Source organism: Phycodurus eques, chromosome 17 (assembly GCF_024500275.1).
Source record: "Phycodurus eques isolate BA_2022a chromosome 17, UOR_Pequ_1.1, whole genome shotgun sequence".
Taxonomy (NCBI): Eukaryota; Metazoa; Chordata; class Actinopteri; order Syngnathiformes; family Syngnathidae; genus Phycodurus; species Phycodurus eques.
Window position 1 is genome coordinate 13,214,851 of NC_084541.1, and position 19,239 is coordinate 13,234,089.

Here is a 19,239-nt window from a genome sequence, read left to right on the forward strand (position 1 = left end):
CCTTAATGCGAAAAACAAAAATACACAACACATTGTGAAAGGAACGATGGTGAAAGGACAATGATAACTGCATATTACTGACTGTATTAACATATTACACACTATATTAACAAGATATTTTTTCTTCCAATAAAAACATAATTAGTTCCATATTATGTCAGTGTGATCGTGCAGTGTTTTAACTAAAGCATACTGATATAAATAATGATTTTCCTAGTCATCAATTTTTACAATTATGTCCCAAAGAACACATTCGCTCCCATTTACAGTGTCTCTGAACGCACCTCGCGGACTCACGGTGTGCACACACAGACCGGGTTGCCCAATACGGCGCTTTCACCCCGACATATGAAGCCTCGTATATAGCTGGGTTTTGTCCTGGAAGTCCCAAACAAAACAGCGCAATCGGCTCCCCAGGCACAGATTATATAGAAAACCGCGAAGTTCGAAGTAGAGCTCTTGTAGGCTGAAATGCGGACATTTTTAGGCAGACACAGATGACAGCTCACATAGCATTTTCTAGTTTGTAAAGTGAACATATATTGAATGTGAGGCCAGCACTGCGATCGTTGTTTCTGCCAAGCTTCACACAAAAATCTGTCACACAGTAAACGTTGCTTGTGTCTGAGGCCGTGGGCACTTCGCACGCGGTCATGTGACTTCCTGGCTCCGTTTGATGAGTGAAATGAAGTCAAATGTCGCTAGTGATTACGTTGGATTGGCAAAACAGAGTCATGTGCGAAGCGCCAGAGGCAGAATTCTCTTTGATGACCCAAAACCAATAGATCGCACGATAACAATAAGAGATAAATACAAATAAAAGTAGCTAGGGGAATGTAGCTCAATGTAACCGAGTAAAAGTAGTGTTTCTTCTTCATAAAAATAGTCAAGTACAAGTTAAAACTACTCTCACAAATAAACTTTATTCAAAAAGTTACTTCAGTAAATGTAACAGAATGTATAGCGTTTTGGTTCGGGTTTGGGTTAGGTTATGGTTAGTTTTAAAGGGATAGGGTCATGTGTGTGCATGCATCAGTACATTGAAACACAGTTGGATATGCGGAACTCGAGAGTAGATGTAAATAGTCGAATAGTCCAGCCAGTAAGTCATAATCGGCTGCCTGAGTCATCCAAGCCCCTCCATCTTATTTGCCAGTCCACTTCCTGTTACGGCGAGAAGGAAACGAGGCGAGCTTGCCATTGGTTGACGGATGAAGTGGATGCAAGCGCTGATGTGTCGAAGCTGAAACGCTCAACAACAATCTTTGAATAAAGCGAACTTTATTCCAACACGCGCATGCTTAAAGTCTTTCTTCCATGGAAACAGGAAGTTGATTTAAAGCAGTCACCCGATTGGTCGCCGGGACACTTGTTTCACAATCTGACCACACTTCTGCTTTTAGTGGCATCTAAAACACACACACACGCTTTATTTTTCTTGTTTTCAGCTATATTTAAAACATAAAATAGCAAATATTGTTCTTTCAATAAATGTGGATAAGGTTCAAAAACTGAATTTACTTCAGTAGTTCAATTAGAAAAGTAAAACTCTTTCATTGCACACAGAATGATGTATTGTATCGTGATCTATGTCTCTTATGATTACAGTTTACAGCTAAGAAAGAAAGAAAAATCCACCCAAAGTAGAAAATTGCTTGAGAAATAATTGAAAAGATTTTGAATACAGAAATTAGGTAGGAATTAGGAGTTATTTTCCTGTTTTTAAACAATAACACAAATGTTTATTATACTGTATGTATTGACTGTATTGATTAGGTGTAGTTATATTTATGATTATTAATATTAAAATCATGATTTTTTTTCATTATATATTTTATTTGACTTGTATTTTACATTGTTACATTTATTGTATTTTACATGAATTTATTTATTTATTTATTTCAGCCTTTATTAAAATTGATGGTCATATTCAGATACATTTGTACACATTATCGAGACTTTTTAAAATAAATAAAAAAAATTGAAATACATTTTGAAAAATTACAATGAAACCATTAAAATTCAGTTAACAAATTGAAAGAAATAACCCACAAAAATTAAATGACATTTAAATAATAACAAAACAACTGAGAAATAAAAATAATAAATAAAATACATTTCAATTTAAATGAGAAATGCACGTGGAATAAAATAAAAACATTCTAATAAAAAAACAAAAAGTACAGTCCATTTCAATAATAACAAAGACAAAAACAAAATGTCAAAAAATTAATCTAAATTGAAGTAAAAACTGCATTGAATTTAAACAATTCTATTTCATTTTCAAATGAAAACTAAATTTTCTGCACATTTGGTGCGTTTTTTTTTAATATAGTGGAGTTAAAAAAAAGTGATATGATGATTATGATGCAGATTCATGAATGGCCCCTATAGGAGGATTACATAGGGGGGGGGGGGGGGGGGGGAATCTGTCTGTGAAAAATGTAATGTTTTAAATGTAGGTATTTATTTGTATTATGCCTTATAGTTTGTCTTTCCAGGAAGTGTGTTCGTAGAGCGGGAGGGCGGGCGGGAATGGTGTTGGACGGGAAAACATGCTTGCTCATCTTTTATCAGCATGAGTCAGCGCTGTTGCAACACTCACACACACGCGCGCGCGCACACTAGCTCACTCCCTCACACACACTTTGACAGATGAGTGTGTGAAGCTCGCTAAGCTTATCTCAAAGTCGTCATAACCTCTAAAGAACCTGGACGAGGCTACAAACAGGTAAGCCTGGCTTATTATTAGCATTATTATCATCATTTAGTTCATTTCTAATGCGTGATAAGTTGCTGTGACACCGTTGTGTGTGTGCATGCGTGTGCGCGCGCGCGCAGATGCCGTCGTACACGTACGCGTGCGCGGCGCACCCGGCGCGCGTACTGCGGCGCTTGGACGAACTGCGGCTGCGCGACGCTCTTTGTGACGTCACCGTGCAGGTAGACGGCCGCCGTTTCCACGCCCACCGCGCCGTGCTGGCCTCGTGCAGCGACTACTTCGCCGCAAGGCTCCCACGCGCCCAGGCGCGCGAGGACGATGACGTCACGCTGCCACCCGAGGTGAGAGCTGCCTGAGGGCGACGTCACGAGTGATTACCCCTGAAGGACGACACGTGCGCTCCCTGGTCCACTTGATTAGGTACACCTGGATGTTGAGGGTGTACCTAATTAAGTGGCCAATGTAGAACGATGTTTATTTCTGAGAATGACGCCTCTAACCGGACACCTCATTAGGTACACCTAATTCTTTTGTATTGGGTGTCTTTAAGGGCTTACCTAATTAAGTGGCCAATGCATAACAATGTTTTTTTTCTGACAATGACGTCACTATGCTGAGCTTACACGTGTGCGTTGCCTCGCTGGACACTTGTTTAGGTACATCTCCCACCTAATAACCTCAATCATGCTTTGAAGTTTTTTTTCTTCAAGTTGGAAGCTGTACCTAATAAAGTGGTGATGTTTATAAAAATTCTAAAACCTATGCATGACGTCACTTTACTTGTTTGTTTACGCTACACGTTGCTCACTGGACACTTCCTTAGGTACACCTAAAAAAATAAACAAGTACTATGAAGATTTTTTTTGTTTTTGTATTGGATCTTATTGGAAGGTGTACCTAATGAAGGGGCCAATCCATAAAAATGTTTGTTCCTGAGGATGAAGTCACATTGTTTATCCATTGGACACATTAACTACGCCAATCCTTTGGTGTATTGGATTTCGTTGGGTGGTGGACCTAATGTAGCAGCCACATTTATTCGGCATGTTTCACATTCCAAAAAAAGTGGCAGCAGACAATCATGATGTACATTTTCCTGTCTCCATAGGTAACCGTGGGCGGATTTGAGCCGCTGCTGACGTTTGCCTACACGTCCGAGCTGCTCTTCGGTAAACACAACATCCTGGAAATCCGCCAGGCAGCGTCCGTGCTGGGCTTCCGAGACCTGGACTACGCCTGTTTCGACTTCCTGCTCCCCAAGTTCAGCTCGGACCTGCCTCCGCCGCCATCAAGGAGGAAGAGGTGCTGTATAAAGAAGCAGAAAAGCCAGGAGGAGGACGATCACCACAAAGCTGTCAAACCACTGGCGAGGGAAGCTGCTCCACCTGGCTGCATGGAGGGGAATGACAGGAGGGCCATATTCTCATTTTTTCCAGATGGGGGCACAGGAGGACCCAAGTATCGCAAGTTCCAGCTGGCTTGTGGGAAAGAGATACCTCAGAAACATTGCGGATTAAAGGAGGCCTTTGAAGAAGGAACCAGGTTCTGCAGTGGTCCCAATCTAATAACAGAAATTACTGGATGCCAGGATGCAACAAAGCCTCTGGGAAATGGCAGCAGCAAGGGAGACAAAGTGGACAAGAGTCCCAGATCCAATTCAGGCCCCTTTCATCAGGACACAATATCAGAAGATGTAGAACAAGGACCAGGAACAAGGTCCTCAGGTGGTCCCGAGCTAGTACGAGGTACCACGCAGAAAGCTGAACTTCCCAGAAGACTTACAGGGTGCAAGGATCGAGACCATCTTCCAAGAAATGATGCCAATGTGAGTCCCAGGTCCGACGCAGTCCCCTATTATCAGGACCCCATCACAGAAGACAGAAAACAAGGACCGGGACCCCTATTCTCTGGTGGTCCCAAGATGGTTCCAGCTGCTACCCAAAAAGATGAAGATCCTGGAAGCCAAAAAGAGGGCAAGAATGAAGCAGAACCTTCAGGAAATGGTTCCAAAAAGGGTCCCAGGTTTGACTTGGTCCCCTCATGTCAGAAAAGCATCATAGAGGAACAAGGACCAGGAACAAGGTTTTTTGGTGGTCGTGTTCTGGTACCTCGTGAAACTCGACTAACTTCAAGACTAGCAGGATGCAAGGACCTGGATGGGTGTCTCAGGTCTAATTATAGCCCCTATCATCAGAAAACCTCTACAGAAGAGAGAGAACAAGGACCAAGAAGGAGATTTTCTGCTGGTCCTGATCAAGTTGAAGGTGCCATCCAGAAAGCTGAAGCTCCCAGACACCAGCATGGACCAGAGTATCTCAGGTCCGACTCTGGCCCCTCTCATCAAAACACTATCACAGAAGATGATGAAAAAGGACCAGGAACAAGTTTTTTTCATGATCCCAAGCTGGTTCCAGGTGCTACCCTGAAAGATGAAGTTCCCAGTAGACTAAAAGGTCTCATGGACCTAGCCGAGGATTCAGGATATGGCACCAGCTTGGAACCCAGGTCCAACTTTGTCCTCTCTCATCAAAGCACTATCACAAAAGTCGAAGAACAAGGACCAGGAACAAGGTTCTCCGGTGGTCTAGGTCTGGTAGCAATTTCCGCCCGGAAAGTTGAAGGTCCCAGAACACTAACGGGCTGGAAGGACGTTGACATGTGTCCTATGTCCGACGCAGGCCCTTTCCATCAGGACACCATCGCAAAAGATGGTAAACAAAGACCAGAAATGAAATTTTCTGTTGCCACATGGAGAGTTGAATGTCTTGGAAGACTATGCAAGGATGGAGCAGATCTTCCAAGAGATCCCAAAGGAGACAACCTGGACACAAATTCCGGGTCCGACTCTTCCCAATTCCATCAGAAAATCATAGAACAAGAACAAGAACCAGGAAGACGGTTCTCTAGTGATCCCAATCTAGTCCCAGGTGTCACCCTGAAAAGTAAAGCTCCGGGAGACGAGGAGGGAGCAGAGTACCCTGGGTCCGACCCGAGCCCCTCTCATCAGAGCTGGCTCCAGGTGGACCTCAAGTACCCCTTCCGAGCACAGAATCAGGACCCGGAGCGAGGTGGAACTCAGTGGAAAGGAGGCATGCTGTCCGAGAGTGAGGGAGCCTCCCAGTCGGGCCTGTCGTCTCTCAACTCAGGTGAGGATGGAGACTCGGAGACTGACGGCGACGGAGAATGGTGCCCCAGAGAACGGGCCAGACAGGTGAGTACTGACCAGTACAGGCACTATTGACTCAGACCCAACTAGTATGTTGTCTAAATGGGCTGCTGGAGAAATACTGAAAAGACCTACAATTACTGTTAGTCATGGATTTCTTGGAAACTCGTTTGCAAATGTTTGCATGGGGTTGCTATGTTGACCAGTTAATTATTTACTAGTAAATGTGTGTGCATATGTGTGTGGGTGTGTGCCCGCGTGCGTGCACTCACAGCCCATTGTTTGTTTATTGGCCGGCAGAGCTTGGTTTGATGATGTCATTGCCAAGTCAATCCCCAATTTAATGATTGACAGTTCAGTCACAAATGTAACTGAGCTCATGCTAAGCTAGCGTGTGTGTATATGTACAATAAATTATGTTTTTAATCATGTCTTAAGTGCACAAGACTGATTGTTAGAGTGCTAACAAGACTGTTCAAGTGTTAACCGTTAGAGTGCTAATAGCATTGTTAGAGTGCTAACAGAACTGATTGTTAGGTTGCTAACGGTGCTAACAAGACTGATTGTTATACCACGTTCACACTGGAAGCGAAGTGAACTTACGCCTTGCGTTACTTGCAAGAGTTTGATTGTGAGAGTTATTTATACTCGCATTTGCCTCATTTTCCCTGCTGCCCCACGGCCCTCGTATCCGACGACGGTGCGCTGTGAGTGGCCACGGCCAGTGCTACGCATCCCCAGGCTGGTTCCTATGATTTTTTTTTCCCTTCCTAGCTTCCTAGTTCACTTCCAGCCCACGACCCCACGAAACTTGCAGCCGGCGACGATGTGCTCTGAGTGGCCATGGGGGCCAGCGCAACACCCCAACCGCCAGACTGGCCCTTCGCTCACCATCCTCCAAGTTGATTGGCTCTCGTGATGCGATTTGTGGCTTGAATTTCACATTTTCCAACCTGAGTGAATGGGCGAAGAAGCAAATTTTCACGTGCTCGCCCCGCTTGCATCGCGCATCATACGTCGCCCGGCACAGTTTTGTGCCTATTTATGCGCTTGCAATGACTTTATATGTAAGCATGTCGCTTGAATGGTTCAATTTGCGTCGAGTGTGAACGCAGCATTTGAGGGCTAGTAAGACTTATGGCTTGCATGCCAATCATTAGAGTGCGTACAAGATTAATTGTTAGAATGCTAGTCATTAGAGTGCTAACTACACTATAATGGTGCTAAGAGTGCTTACAAGACTGTTAGTGTGCTAATACAACTGATTGTTGGCATGCTAACCCTTAGCATGCTAACTAAACTGACTGTTAAGAGTGCAAACATGAGTGATCATTGACACGCTAACATGCGACTGATTGCAAGTGTGCTCACAAGAGAGACTATTAGCCTGAGGGCACGACTGATTGTTAGAGTGCTGACACAGATAACACGTTTGTTGTGGTGTTTTTTTATCAGGTTAATCTTCCATTCTCTGTGGATTACGCTGTGCGTCTGAACCGCGTGGACCTGCAGAATCTGCTAAGTCAGCACGCATTGACACGCCAGCAGCTAGATTTGATCCATGATATCCGGCGGCGTAGCAAAAACAGACTGGCCGCACAACGCTGCCGCAAGAGGAAGCTGGAGTGCATCGCCAACCTGCAGGAGGAAATCAACAAGCTGGTAAGAGCCAAACAGACACGAATAATCGATACGTCGGTCTTCAAGCAATAGAGGGAACAGGAAATGGGGCAATGTTGTACAATTTTATAAGACAGAATCAGGTGATGAGTTAGTTAGTCAGTCATTTATTTAGTTAGCCAGTTGATTGAGTTGAGTAAGTGAATTAATTGCTTAGTTGGTAGGTCTGACAGTTAATCAGTTAGTCAGTTTGTTATCTGGCTAAGTAGTAGTCAGTTGTTTGCTTGGTTGGTTGGTTGATCAGTGGGTTAGCTAATGAGTTAGTCATGCAGTCAGTGAGTTTGTCAGCATGTTAGTTACTAGTTAGTTAATTAGCTAAGTAGCCAGTTGTTTGGTGGTTGGTCAATCAGTGAGTGAGCAAGTGAGTGTGTTAGTCAGGCGGTGAGCGAGTTAGTAAGTCTGTCAGTCGGTTAGTCAGTCAAGTAGTTGGTTAATTAGTTAGTAAGTCTGTGAGTGAGTGAGTGAGTTAGTTTGGTGGCTTGTTAAGTAGTAAAATGATAAATGGAGTGCACTTATTTAGTGCACTATCAGAGCCTGTTGTAGTAGTAGTTGGTTGTTTGGTTGGTTTGGCAGTCTGTAAGTGAGTGAGTTAGTTTTTTTAGTCAGCTGTTTAGTCAGTTGGCAGCTGCTTGAGTAAGTCAATCGAACTGCCCATTACACGAGTTCAGTACAATGCGTGTGTTTGTGTTTGTGCCTCAGAAGTGCGAGCGTGAGAAGCTCCTCGTGGAGAAGAACCAACTTCATCATCTGGAGACCACCACGCGCCTCAGCGTCACGGCACTCAGTGAGCGCGTCTGTGGCAAGGCCCGAGACCTCAGGCCAGAGCAGCTACGACTCCTTGACCCCCATTGCTCCCTCGTATCACACCTTGACGCCCTACTCTTGACGCCTCACTTATCTTCCGCAACGCCAGCCGAGACTCAAGAACATTTAGAGAACATGAGAATGGACATGAAGGATTGCTGATTTTTTTAAAAATCAGTTATTTCTTGTCTTATTTTTCTTTTTTTATGTCATAAATATGAACTTCCTTGACCATATTTGGAAGTGAACACCAGCATCTATATTTGTACGAGGCACAGTTTTGATCATTTAAAGCAGGGGTGGGAAAAAGTTTGTGTTCAAGAGCCAAATTTTATTTTAAAATACACAGGCGTCATTCGTAGAAAGTTAAACTGTTTATGTATGCTGTAATCATTTTGTTAAATAACAATTATTTGTCCTTTTTAAAATTGTATCATTGACCGAACATTTTATCAAATTAAACAATTCAATTGTTTCAAAATATTAAATATTTATTGTTATTATATTATTTAAAATGAACTAATTAAACAAATATTTAATGAAATAAATGAATAAAACAAATTAACTAATTTTAGGAAAAGCGCTAAATTACTGCAGCAAACATTACAAGATGTAAATGCGCCGGGCCGTACTTTGCCCACCCGTGCTTTAACGAGTACACTCACCCATTAATGTCCAGCCAAGAGTCAGGAATTGAAAGATTCTAGTATATTTATATTCATTTCTTCAATGGTTTTTGAATTTTTTTTCTCCTGTAAATGTTTTACTACCGACTTTTCATCCTTGGCAACTTTTACATGTGCAAATATGTACGGATTTACTATCAAACACAGCATTTCCAGTTGGACCACAATAATGTGTGTAAAAGTAGCAACTCAAGTTGATTTGAAGAATTGTTGTGTTTTCTAACAACAGTGGTGCCAAAGACGTTTCTTCATTCCATTTCCTCTCAAAACACACACAACACTTTAAATGTTCTAACTTATGACGTATATAGTCACCAGTGTTGAAGTAAAACAATTAAAATGTTCATTTGGGCTCTTTTATTGGGGTAACAAAAAATCAACTCTTCGTTCTCATAGGGAGTCATTAAATGTCCGACTTTCCGTGTGGTCATTAAATGCGTCGTTATGAAAAAGTTGTAAGGTGACCACAATGTCACCAGAGGGCGCCAGAGGTTTGCGAAAGGGGCGACAACGCGTTTAGTTGAAACGTTGTCATCTATGGGAAATGTTGCTGGTGCGTGATAATGGGATTCTAATCCCTGTCAAAATGGTGGAGCAATTCAACAGGAAGAAGATCCCGAATGCGTTTCATGACTGTTTGCATGTTAGCATTGACTACAGGTGCAAGAGTATAAAATCCTTATTGAGCTGCCTTTGCGCGTACTCAGTCGTAGTCCGTTAATCTTGCTGTATGTTAGAATTTTGGCAATTCTCATTACAAATAGTAAAGGACTACATGGTGAGAAACAAAAAAATCCTCATCAATCTGCGTTGGCATTTTCTATACTCAAACTCAGGTTGCCCGTATGGTAGCAACTTTTAGCACGTTAGCAATTAACACTTGCAATAGTAGGCCTACTTGATTTTAGGGTTTGACGCAAACTCCTCAGAATCTGCCGTAGCGCTTTACCTTCTCAGGTTGCTATCTAACGTCTACATGTTAAAATTTGTGCAATTGTCATCAGACATAATGCACAAGTACACGGAAAGATGTCGAATCCTCGAGGGCGCGTATTAGCACGTTTTGCATTTGCTGCACTCAAACTCAGGTTCCTAGCTTGTTGTTTTAGCATACCGACTGTTAACATGTAAACAAATGTCACGTGAAATACCCGTTCAACCGTTGTAAGATTGTAAACTTCTACTTGATCTGCCTTAGTGCTTTTATTTGTACTCAGATTTCTATCTTGCTATATATGTTAGCAATTCTCACGACACACAGTACCTAAATACAGGTGTAATGGTGTAGTGACTTTCTGCAGTGAGGTGGCTATCTTGCTATATGTTTGCATAACAACGGTTAGCATTTGTAGCGATTCTCATCAGAAAAGATGGCCGACTTCACAGTGAGATGTATCATCCTTATCAATCTCCCTTAGCATTTTCTGTAGCTATTTTTTTCTTTCTTTCTTTGTCCTGTTCGAATGTTCGGTCAAACAGAAAGGAGGATTTGTATTCTTTTTATGCCGGAAGAGTTTTGCTGTGCCACAGTGGAGTTTTTAAGATGCCACTGTGCGTCTTTGTATTCTGATAGATTTTTTTAATTGAAAATTTCTGTCACGCAGAACAAAGTTTTAAAGGGGAGTGACATTGAAAAGATGACAAAATAATATTAGCATTGCATTTTCTGTACTTAAACTCAGGTTGCTATCTTGCTATATCTTCGCATACCAACTGCAGGTTAGCATTTTAGCTATTCACATCAAATGTAGTACACAACTACACGTCAAGATGAAAACCCCTTCCGGACCTGTCTGAGCACGTTTTTTTTTTTTTCTTCCCCCCCCTCAGGCTGTCATCTTGCTATGTGTTAGCATACCAACTGTTAGCATTTTATAATTGTTTTGCTCTATCCTTAGAGCTTTCTGTACTCAGATTGCTATCTTGCTATATGTTAGCAAAACAACTGTTAGCACGTTAGCATTTCCCATCATAAATTTTACCCGACTAAATGCACAAAATCTTTTCTCGCACTGCCTCTCATTTGAAATAGCAGCAGACTATAAGGAAAGATGTAAAATCCGTATCCCAGTACTTTCTCTACTCAGGTTGTCATCTTGCTGTTACCGTAGCAACTATTAGCACAATGTAATGTGGGGAGCTGCGCAACTGTACAATAAATAAAGATAACATTCTATATTATGTTTAAAAATAAATAAATAATTTAATGTAAAAAAAAATAATAATAATAAATAAATAAAAAATTGTATATTTGGAGAAATATGATGTGACTTAACGTATGTGTGGGACACGCATGACACACTGTTTTAGCCCTTTAGTGTCCTAATGCTGCAAACAGTAAAACACACACACACACAGCAGCCACGACATTAGTACAACTGCAAAACAGTTTAAAACCTCAGAAATTGTTTTATAGTCTCAATTTAAAAAAATACATTTATATTAAGAAATTAAAATTATGCAGATTAAAATTATTATCACAGTTACAAAAACAATATTTAAGATAATTTATCTTGACATTTCCAGTTTTACAACAAATTCTAACCCATTAAAAAGTATCTTTTAACAATGACAAACTGAGTTAGTATAAAAAAAATGTAAACTATCCCCAAAAATTTTTATTTTATTATTTTTTAAACTTCACAATAAAGTATTATACTTTGTTTAAACAATCCTTATTTGCACATCTTCAAAGTGTTTCTTTTTATCTATTAAAAAATATCACTTCCTTTACACAATATTGTTTTTTTGTGTTGGAAATGTGACTTATTACTTGAAAATAAAGTACGATATTCTTGTACTACTGCGACTTTTCTGCTGAAAAAAAAGTGACTACATCATTGTTTTTAAAAAGTCCAAGAGAAATAATAGAACTAAAATGGGCATCATTGTTCAAACATTAATTTTTTTAAATGATTAAAATCTTCCCCTCTCTCTCTCTCTCTCTCTCTCTCTCACTCACTCACACACGGTTCCGTCAGCATTGTTTTTCGTTTTATGAAATTAGAATTTCCTATGAATTTTGATGTGACTAAAGTGACTGATGATTGAAAGATAATCGAAGAAATATTCTACAGTTCCGTCTGTGTCAGTTGTTAAAATAAGGCAAATAAGTTAAAAAAAAAAAATAAATAAATAAAAAAAAAAAGAGGATTTGAAACTAAAAGGTGTGCAAAATGGAGTTTGTGTGGAACTTCTTCAGGTCACTTGAAGCATCCGGCGCATCCGTCTGACTGGCGGGGTTGTCGGTCGAGTCTCAGTGTGATTTCGGGCGCGGCTGCTCTCCTCAGGAAGGCGTGCTCGCTTGCCATGATGTGCTTCACCAGGAAGTTGGCCGCCTCATCGATGTTCAGGTTGTCCTGTGACAAGAAGGAGGAGGATCACGTTACAGACTCATGGGACACTTCATTAGGTACACCCTCTAATGACTGACACTTTTTCAACTTTTTTAATTGAGAAAAAAGTACACGTTTACATTTTAAAACAAAATACAAATTTACTTTTGTTTACAGACTTCAGTTATTTAAAAAAAAAATGTTTTGAAAATGTATATCGATTTTTTTCTAATTAAAAAACAACTTGTAAAAATGGCATTGATGAAGTATTTTATCGAATTTTTGTTTAAATCTTAGTAATGACTGATTTTAGTTATTTTTCTTAAATTTTTTTAAGTGACGCAAATTTAATTTTGTAATATTATCTACGGTCACTGATGGTGTAGTGGTACACTCGCCTGACTTTAGTGCAGGCAGCGTGGCCTCAGTTCCCACTCAGTGACAGTGTGAATGGTTGTCCGTGTCTCTATGTGTCGTGCGACTGACTGGCGACCAGTTCAGGGTGTAGTCCGCCTTTCGCCCGAAGTCAGCTGGGATAGGCTCCAGCGCCCCGCGACCCTAACCAGGATAAGCGGTGTTGAAAATGGATGGATTAACATTATCTACCAATTTTCTTTTTCACATTTTAACAGTGATGCAGATAAATATCTAAAAAAAAACAAACTTTTTTTTGAAACAATCAAGCAGATTTTTTTTTTTTTTCCACATTTTGATTTTTAATATTTAACAATTCATTATTTTTTCAATTTATTTCCAAAATGTTTTGCAGTCTTTAAACAAAATAGCATTTAAACGTGTAATAATATGTAAAAAATGCTTTAAAGATACAATTTATTTACGTTATTTAAAAGCAACTTTCAAAGATCACACAAATTTCAGTTATATTTGCATTTTGTCAACATAAAAAACATTTTAATCCATCCATTTTCTGAGCCGCTTCTCCTCACTAGGGTCACGGGCGTGCTGGAGCCTATCCCAGCTGTCATCGGGCACGAGGCGGGGTACACCTTGAACTGGTTGCCAGCCAATCGCAGGGCATACATAAACAAACAACCATTCACACTCATATTCACACCTACGGGCAATTTAGAGTCTTCAATTAACCTACCATGCATGTTTTTGGGTCGGTGGAAGAAACCAGAGTGCCCGGAGAAAACCCACCCAGGCACGGGGAGAACATGGAAACTCCACACAGGCGGGGCCGGGGATTGAACCCCGGTCCTCAGAACTGTGAGGCTGACGCTCTAACCAGTTGACCACCGTGCCGCCAATTTCAATTGGTATTTGAAATTTTAAAAAAAGCTTACATTAAAAATGCGTGTTAAACAATGACATAGACTTTAAAAAAGAAAACAAAATTACCCAATTTTTCAATATAATTTTTGTCCAATGCAGCATCAATAAACGAGCTCTCAGCGGACAACGGCTTGTGCTGGAAGATGTGCCTACAAAAAATGTCAGGAAAAGCCTACTAGAACAGCGGAATTTTATTTGGGCTTAATCAGAGGCACTCTAAAGGGTGGCAGGTGTGTGCTGATTCCCTTCTAACTTGAGTTTGAATGAGCACACAGCGACGTCCCCATTTATAAGAGGGTGTGCACACTTGTGCAATTACAGTATCCCAGTTATTTAGTTTTACTTTTCTCCCCCCAAAAAGTCATTTGTCAACTGGTTAGAGGTCACGCTAATTTTGGAAAAAGTTTTTAAATTGATTTATCTTCATCTTTTATTTTTAGATCACCGAAATCTAACATTTGAACAGGGGTGTGTAGACTTTTTCCATCCACTGTATGTCATCGACACGCATGGAAAAATATGAAAGGCGACCTTGGCGGAGGTCTCGAAGCAGCCGGCGAATCCGTGCTCCCTGCAGAACTGCTCCATCTTGACTCCGTTGGAGGGGAGCGCGCGGCCCTGCTCGCACTTGTTGGCCAGCAGCACGGTGGCGACGGCGCGGCCGTCGGCCAACGTCAGCTTGGAGTCCAGGTCCTCCTTCCACTTGAGCACCGCCTCGAACGTGCTGGGACGCGTCACGTCGAACACGATGAACGCCCCCGTCGCCTCGCGGTAATACACCCGCGTCATGTTGCCGAAGCGCTCCTGGCCTGCAAAACATTACGCCATAACACGCACATTTATTAACATGTTCGATCTGGGTGGGGTGAAAAAAAAGTACATTTTAATCATGAGTTTTTACTTTGGAAATTTGAATTTTATCGACTTTTTATCTGAAAAAAAAATGCAATCATAAAAAGGACACGCATTAAAAAAAGAGTTAATTCTCAGAATATTACCACATTTTCTACAAAAATAAATGTAGTTTTTATCCCAAAAAATACTACTTGATTCACTTCATATGATGATTCTTTTGGGGGGTAAAATATATTTAAAAAGATGTATTAAAACGTTTTTATTTTTTGTAATCTGACATCTTGGAAACATGCACACATATTGAAAAAAAATACTCTCATAATATTGTCACTTTTTTAAAATGTTTTTTTTCTAGATAAAAACTTTTTACTCAAAAAAATACTTTACTCTCGAAATATTACAACTTTTTTCTTGAAAAAAACATTTCTTTTAAACTTTTATTTATATATTTTTTATTTTTGTTGGAAAAGATAACATTTTATTGCATACCATAATTTTGTAATATAGGGTTTTGTAATATTTCTAGTGTTTTGTGTCAAACAAAATTGTATGGTTTAAAAAAATCTAATTACAACTACTTAATAGGACTATTATAATATTTTGAGTTTTTCTTTAAAGTATTGATATTTTATCTTGAAAAAAATTTGAAAACTTAATTTTTAAATTATGACATTTTTATTGAAAAGAAAAACCCAACAACTTTATTGTCTTAATAGTAGAACTTGAAAAAATGTTTTGTAAAAAAAAAAAAAAAAAAAAAAAAAAAAACTTAATTCTTGGATTATTAAGGTTTTTTGTTTATTTTTTGTTTGTTTTTCTTAACTTTCTAACTTTTCTGGAGAAAAAATTATAAATTCTTGTCTAAAATTAAGACTTTTATTACGCTAATAATTTGACTTTTTTGTCTTTTAAAGAATATATTTGATCTCATAAATATACAAATGTATTTTTATTATGAATGTAAGATCATTAAAAATATATATACAAGTTTATTTCGGTATTTAAATTAAAATAAACATTTTTAATTCAAATTAAATTTATATGACTTTTTTCTTGGAAAAAGATAAGCCTTTTATCTAAAAAACAAAAACGAAACTTTATTCTAGCAAAATTACAATCTTCAAAAAAAAATACAGCTTTTCATCTTGTAAAAGTACAACATTATTTAACAAATCGGACTTCATTCTCATGATTTGAAACTTTTTCCCCCCAACGGTACAATTCGATTTTGGGAATATTACGACTTTATACTTGGAAAAATACAATTTCATTTTGGTAACATTCTGTTTTAGTATCACAATGAAGGCGCCCATTGCAGTCGTCATCCGTCACGTTACCAAATCGCTCTTGATTTGCCGTGACACACACAATTCCACACGACGGTACACACACACGCACACACACTAATGGACATTGTTGTCGTGTTGATGGTTTAGTTTAAGACGTGGCAGCACATTCCTGCAGTGCACACAGATCCACGCTTGTTGACGCCAACGACGACTATTTACACAAGACCCGCTCGTGTGTGTGTAAGAGCAGGTTTTAGCTGTCGTCGTCATGACATTTCCCATCTGCGAAACAAATGGCAGCCATGTGACAGGATGTGCACCCTGCACTTCCTCCTTTGCGGACAAAAAATAAACACAGCTACCGTACAGACTTTTTGCCACTGTTAACTGATTAGTGACAGTGGTAACAAAAAATAATAAAATAACTACATAAATATATATATAAGTATATATATTTTTTTTCTCATCATATTATGACATTTTATCATTACAAAATTACAACTTTATTCACAGAATATTCCAACTTTTAATTTAAATTAAAAAGAACTTTAAATCCAGACTATTACTCTATTTCTTCTTAAAAATCATGACTTCTCGTCTTGACAAAAAAAAAAAAAAGACTTCATTCTCGTAACACTGACTTTTTTTCAGTAAAAAAAATATGAAGCTAGTCATGTAGAATAGTTTTTCTTGAAAAGAAATATTACTTTTAAACTTCAAAAATATGAACGTATTCTCACCAAAAGAAAAAGAGAAAAAAAGAGATTTAATAATTTAAAAAAATTGTTCTGGTAACACTGCAACATTAAATAAAAAATATAGATTTTTAAAAATAACATTTTATTCTTATTTTACAACTTTACCTGAAATAAGTTTTATGTTAAATATTTTTTTTCTTGAGGAAATACAACCTTTTAACTCGAAAACCCCTCAACTTTATCTTCGTAATATTCGGCTATACTTGGCGTGTGCCTCATTGTGTTAAATGCCGCTGATCACATGACGGGCACGCAGCCAATGAGGATGTTACGCTCCGTGCAAGCGGGACAAAGAGCTCATTGGTAACCTGCTGTGTATGTGCGTTACATCAATTGTTTCGCAATGTCCACGTGAAGGACTTTTTCTTGACGCTGACAAGCCTCACATGAGCGAAGGAGGCCGACGTTCGTTTAGGAATTAATTACACTACAATTTGAGTCTTGTACTATTGCCACTTCTTGCAAAAGTATCACTTCATTCTGGTTACATTATAATTGTTTTTAAACAAACAAAAAACAGCTTTTTATCTAAATAAAATCTCTATTTGTGTTCTACTACTACTTTTTACGTTAACATGACTTTTTATTTTAAAATTTAAAAATTCCAACTTTTTATCTTAAAAGAATGAGTTTTGTCATGAATGAAAACACATTTTTATTCTTGGAATATGACTTTTTAATTCATCTTTTTTCTTACAAAAAAGGACTGATTCCAAAAAATACAACTTGTCTATTACTTTTAAAATATGATTTTATTTTGACACAAAATTTTTTGTTTTTACTAAAAACTATGGTTATTTTGAAAAATAAGCACTTTATACTCATAGTGTTTCTTTTTTTTGGTGTGAAATATGACTAAATAATAATAAACAAAAATAAAATCAATTATTGTGAATGCTAAACTTTTTTTAAACACAAAATACGACTTTATTCTTTTAATATTCTAGTCATATATACTGAAGTAATATCTTATCTTACTTTCTATAGAAAAATGACTTTCTATCTTGAAAATTATGAATATTCACAAATTAATTTTTTTAAATAGAAAAAAATAAACATTTTATCTTGGAAAATATGATTTTATTCTTGTAATGCTATGACTTTTTAACCTTTTTTTCTTTACCAACATTTTTTTAAATTTCATATCATAAAAAATAAGTATTCATTCTTAGCCCTGAGTTTTTATTTTTTTTTAAACGGTGCGGCGTAAGGGTGATGCAGCATTTTTTTTTGCATGCTTGTCTCACACTTATTTCCCAAAGCGCTAGAATTTAAAAAAGAGACATTTTTGAGGAAGTCAAGTGAGCAAACACGTTACTCGTGTTTGACGGGGATTAAACTAACCCGCAACGCCATTTAATATGTCCATGAAACTCACTGGTGATGTTCCACAGCTGCAGTCTTATACGACTACTGCTACTATTGCTACTTTTCATCTTGAAAAAAGATTTAATTTGGTAACATCACAAATTGAAAAAAATAAGAATAATAAATCTAAGCTATGACGTTTATAAAAAACAAAACAATTTCGCTTTTAATCTAAAAATGAAATGTATGTATCTTAAAAAAACTATTTTGTCATATAATTATTAAATAGAATGAAATTGTATTTTTTGAAATAAAAATCTGGTAATATGTTTTCATTTCAGTGCATTATTTATTTAAAAAAATACAGATTCATGAAAAAAATACTAAATTTATTCTGACAATATTATGACATTTTACATAAATATGATCCTTTATCAAAGAAAATATCACTTTTTATCTTACAAAATAGATGTAATCTATTTCTTGTTGATTTAATTTTTTGAATCTTCAAAATGACTATTTTTGTAAAATTCTATTTTCTTTTCAATAAAAATGTATCAGGGTCTTTTATCCCCCAAAATCTGACTTTTTATCTTTTAAAAAAATATGTATTAGGTATTTATTTTAAAAATAACCTCTTTTCTATTTGTTTGTCTCAAATAATTACTAAATAATTAATATATATATATATATTAAAAAAAAAACAAATATATATATATATATTTATTTTTTATTTTTTTTTTAAACGAAGTTATGCTTGTAATATTGCGTCCCGCCCCCTAAATGTTTGTCCCAAAAAAAAAAAAATATTTCGACTTTTAATATTTAAATTTGTATCCCTAAAATCTCCCTAAAAAAAAGTCAACATTTGAGGAAGTTAAGTGAGCACACACAATTTCCACGTGTTCGACAGGAAATCATCAAACTGGTAAAGTCACAAAACTTTTGGTTGATGTAAAAAGTGTGTGTGTGTGGCGTTGGGGGGGGGGGTCTACTCACCGGCTATGTCCCACAGCTGCAAGCGCACCGTCTCATCGGTGTCCCACTGCAGCACCTTGAGCGCGAAGTCCACGCCGATGGTGGCCCGGTAGTTGTTGGAGTAGGTGTGGTGCACGTAGCGGCGGATGATGGAGGTCTTGCCCACGCCCAGGTCGCCGATCACCAGCACCTTGTACAGGTGCTCCTTGCCGGGGCTCGCCATGCTCCACCTCTCACGAACGCAACTCGCTCTCTCTGTAACGCGCGTGCGTGTGACACGCTCCCGTGGGCTGTCGTGAGCGCGCAGGGACAGCCTCCACCGAGCGCGCAAACTCGTGCTTCCTGCTGGCGAGCTCATTATG

General features: G+C 38.3%; 2 protein-coding genes across 4 annotated transcripts; one reads left to right on the plus strand and one right to left on the minus strand.

The window, feature by feature from the left end:
* Nucleotides 1-2,633: 2,633 nt before the first annotated feature.
* bach1b (BTB and CNC homology 1, basic leucine zipper transcription factor 1 b) lies at nucleotides 2,634-10,867 on the plus strand. Of its 2 annotated transcripts, XM_061703481.1 has the most exons (5): nucleotides 2,634-2,731; nucleotides 2,842-3,063; nucleotides 3,831-5,933; nucleotides 7,344-7,550; nucleotides 8,268-10,867. In XM_061703481.1, the coding sequence occupies exons 2-5, from the start codon at nucleotides 2,842-2,844 to the stop codon at nucleotides 8,532-8,534; spliced, it is 2,799 nt and encodes a 932-aa protein (XP_061559465.1). In that variant the 5' UTR covers nucleotides 2,634-2,731; the 3' UTR covers nucleotides 8,535-10,867. The 2 variants fall into 2 exon arrangements, with proteins under 2 accessions (XP_061559465.1, XP_061559466.1); XM_061703482.1 differs by lacking the exons at nucleotides 7,344-7,550; nucleotides 8,268-10,867 and adding an exon at nucleotides 6,663-7,337.
* rab38b (RAB38b, member of RAS oncogene family) lies at nucleotides 9,377-19,133 on the minus strand. 2 transcript variants are annotated; one of them, XM_061703486.1, is made up of 3 exons: nucleotides 18,899-19,133; nucleotides 14,221-14,498; nucleotides 9,377-12,417 (listed from the first exon to the last, which is right to left on the minus strand). In XM_061703486.1, exons 1-3 carry the CDS (start codon nucleotides 19,098-19,100, stop codon nucleotides 12,262-12,264), a joined length of 636 nt encoding a protein of 211 aa, XP_061559470.1. In that variant the 5' UTR covers nucleotides 19,101-19,133; the 3' UTR covers nucleotides 9,377-12,261. The 2 variants fall into 2 exon arrangements, with proteins under 2 accessions (XP_061559470.1, XP_061559471.1); XM_061703487.1 differs by lacking the exon at nucleotides 9,377-12,417 and adding an exon at nucleotides 12,663-12,951.
* Nucleotides 19,134-19,239: the final 106 nt, after the last annotated feature.

Bases quoted from the DNA above. Each gene is read 5' to 3' on its own strand.
- rab38b (XM_061703486.1), bottom strand. From the start codon at position 19,100: ATGGCGAGCCCCGGCAAGGAGCACCTGTACAAGGTGCTGGTGATCGGC. The intron at 14,499-18,898 runs GTGAGTAGACCC...AATGTTTTGCAG, and splicing joins GCAGCTGTGGGACATAGCCG to GCCAGGAGCGCTTCGGCAAC. The intron at 12,418-14,220 runs GTCGCCTTTCAT...TTCTTGTCACAG, and splicing joins GCTTCGAGACCTCCGCCAAG to GACAACCTGAACATCGATGA.
- bach1b (XM_061703481.1), top strand. From the start codon at position 2,842: ATGCCGTCGTACACGTACGCGTGCGCGGCGCACCCGGCGCGCGTACTG. The intron at 3,064-3,830 runs GTGAGAGCTGCC...CTGTCTCCATAG, and splicing joins ACGTCACGCTGCCACCCGAG to GTAACCGTGGGCGGATTTGA. The intron at 5,934-7,343 runs GTGAGTACTGAC...TTTTTTTATCAG, and splicing joins CCAGAGAACGGGCCAGACAG to GTTAATCTTCCATTCTCTGT.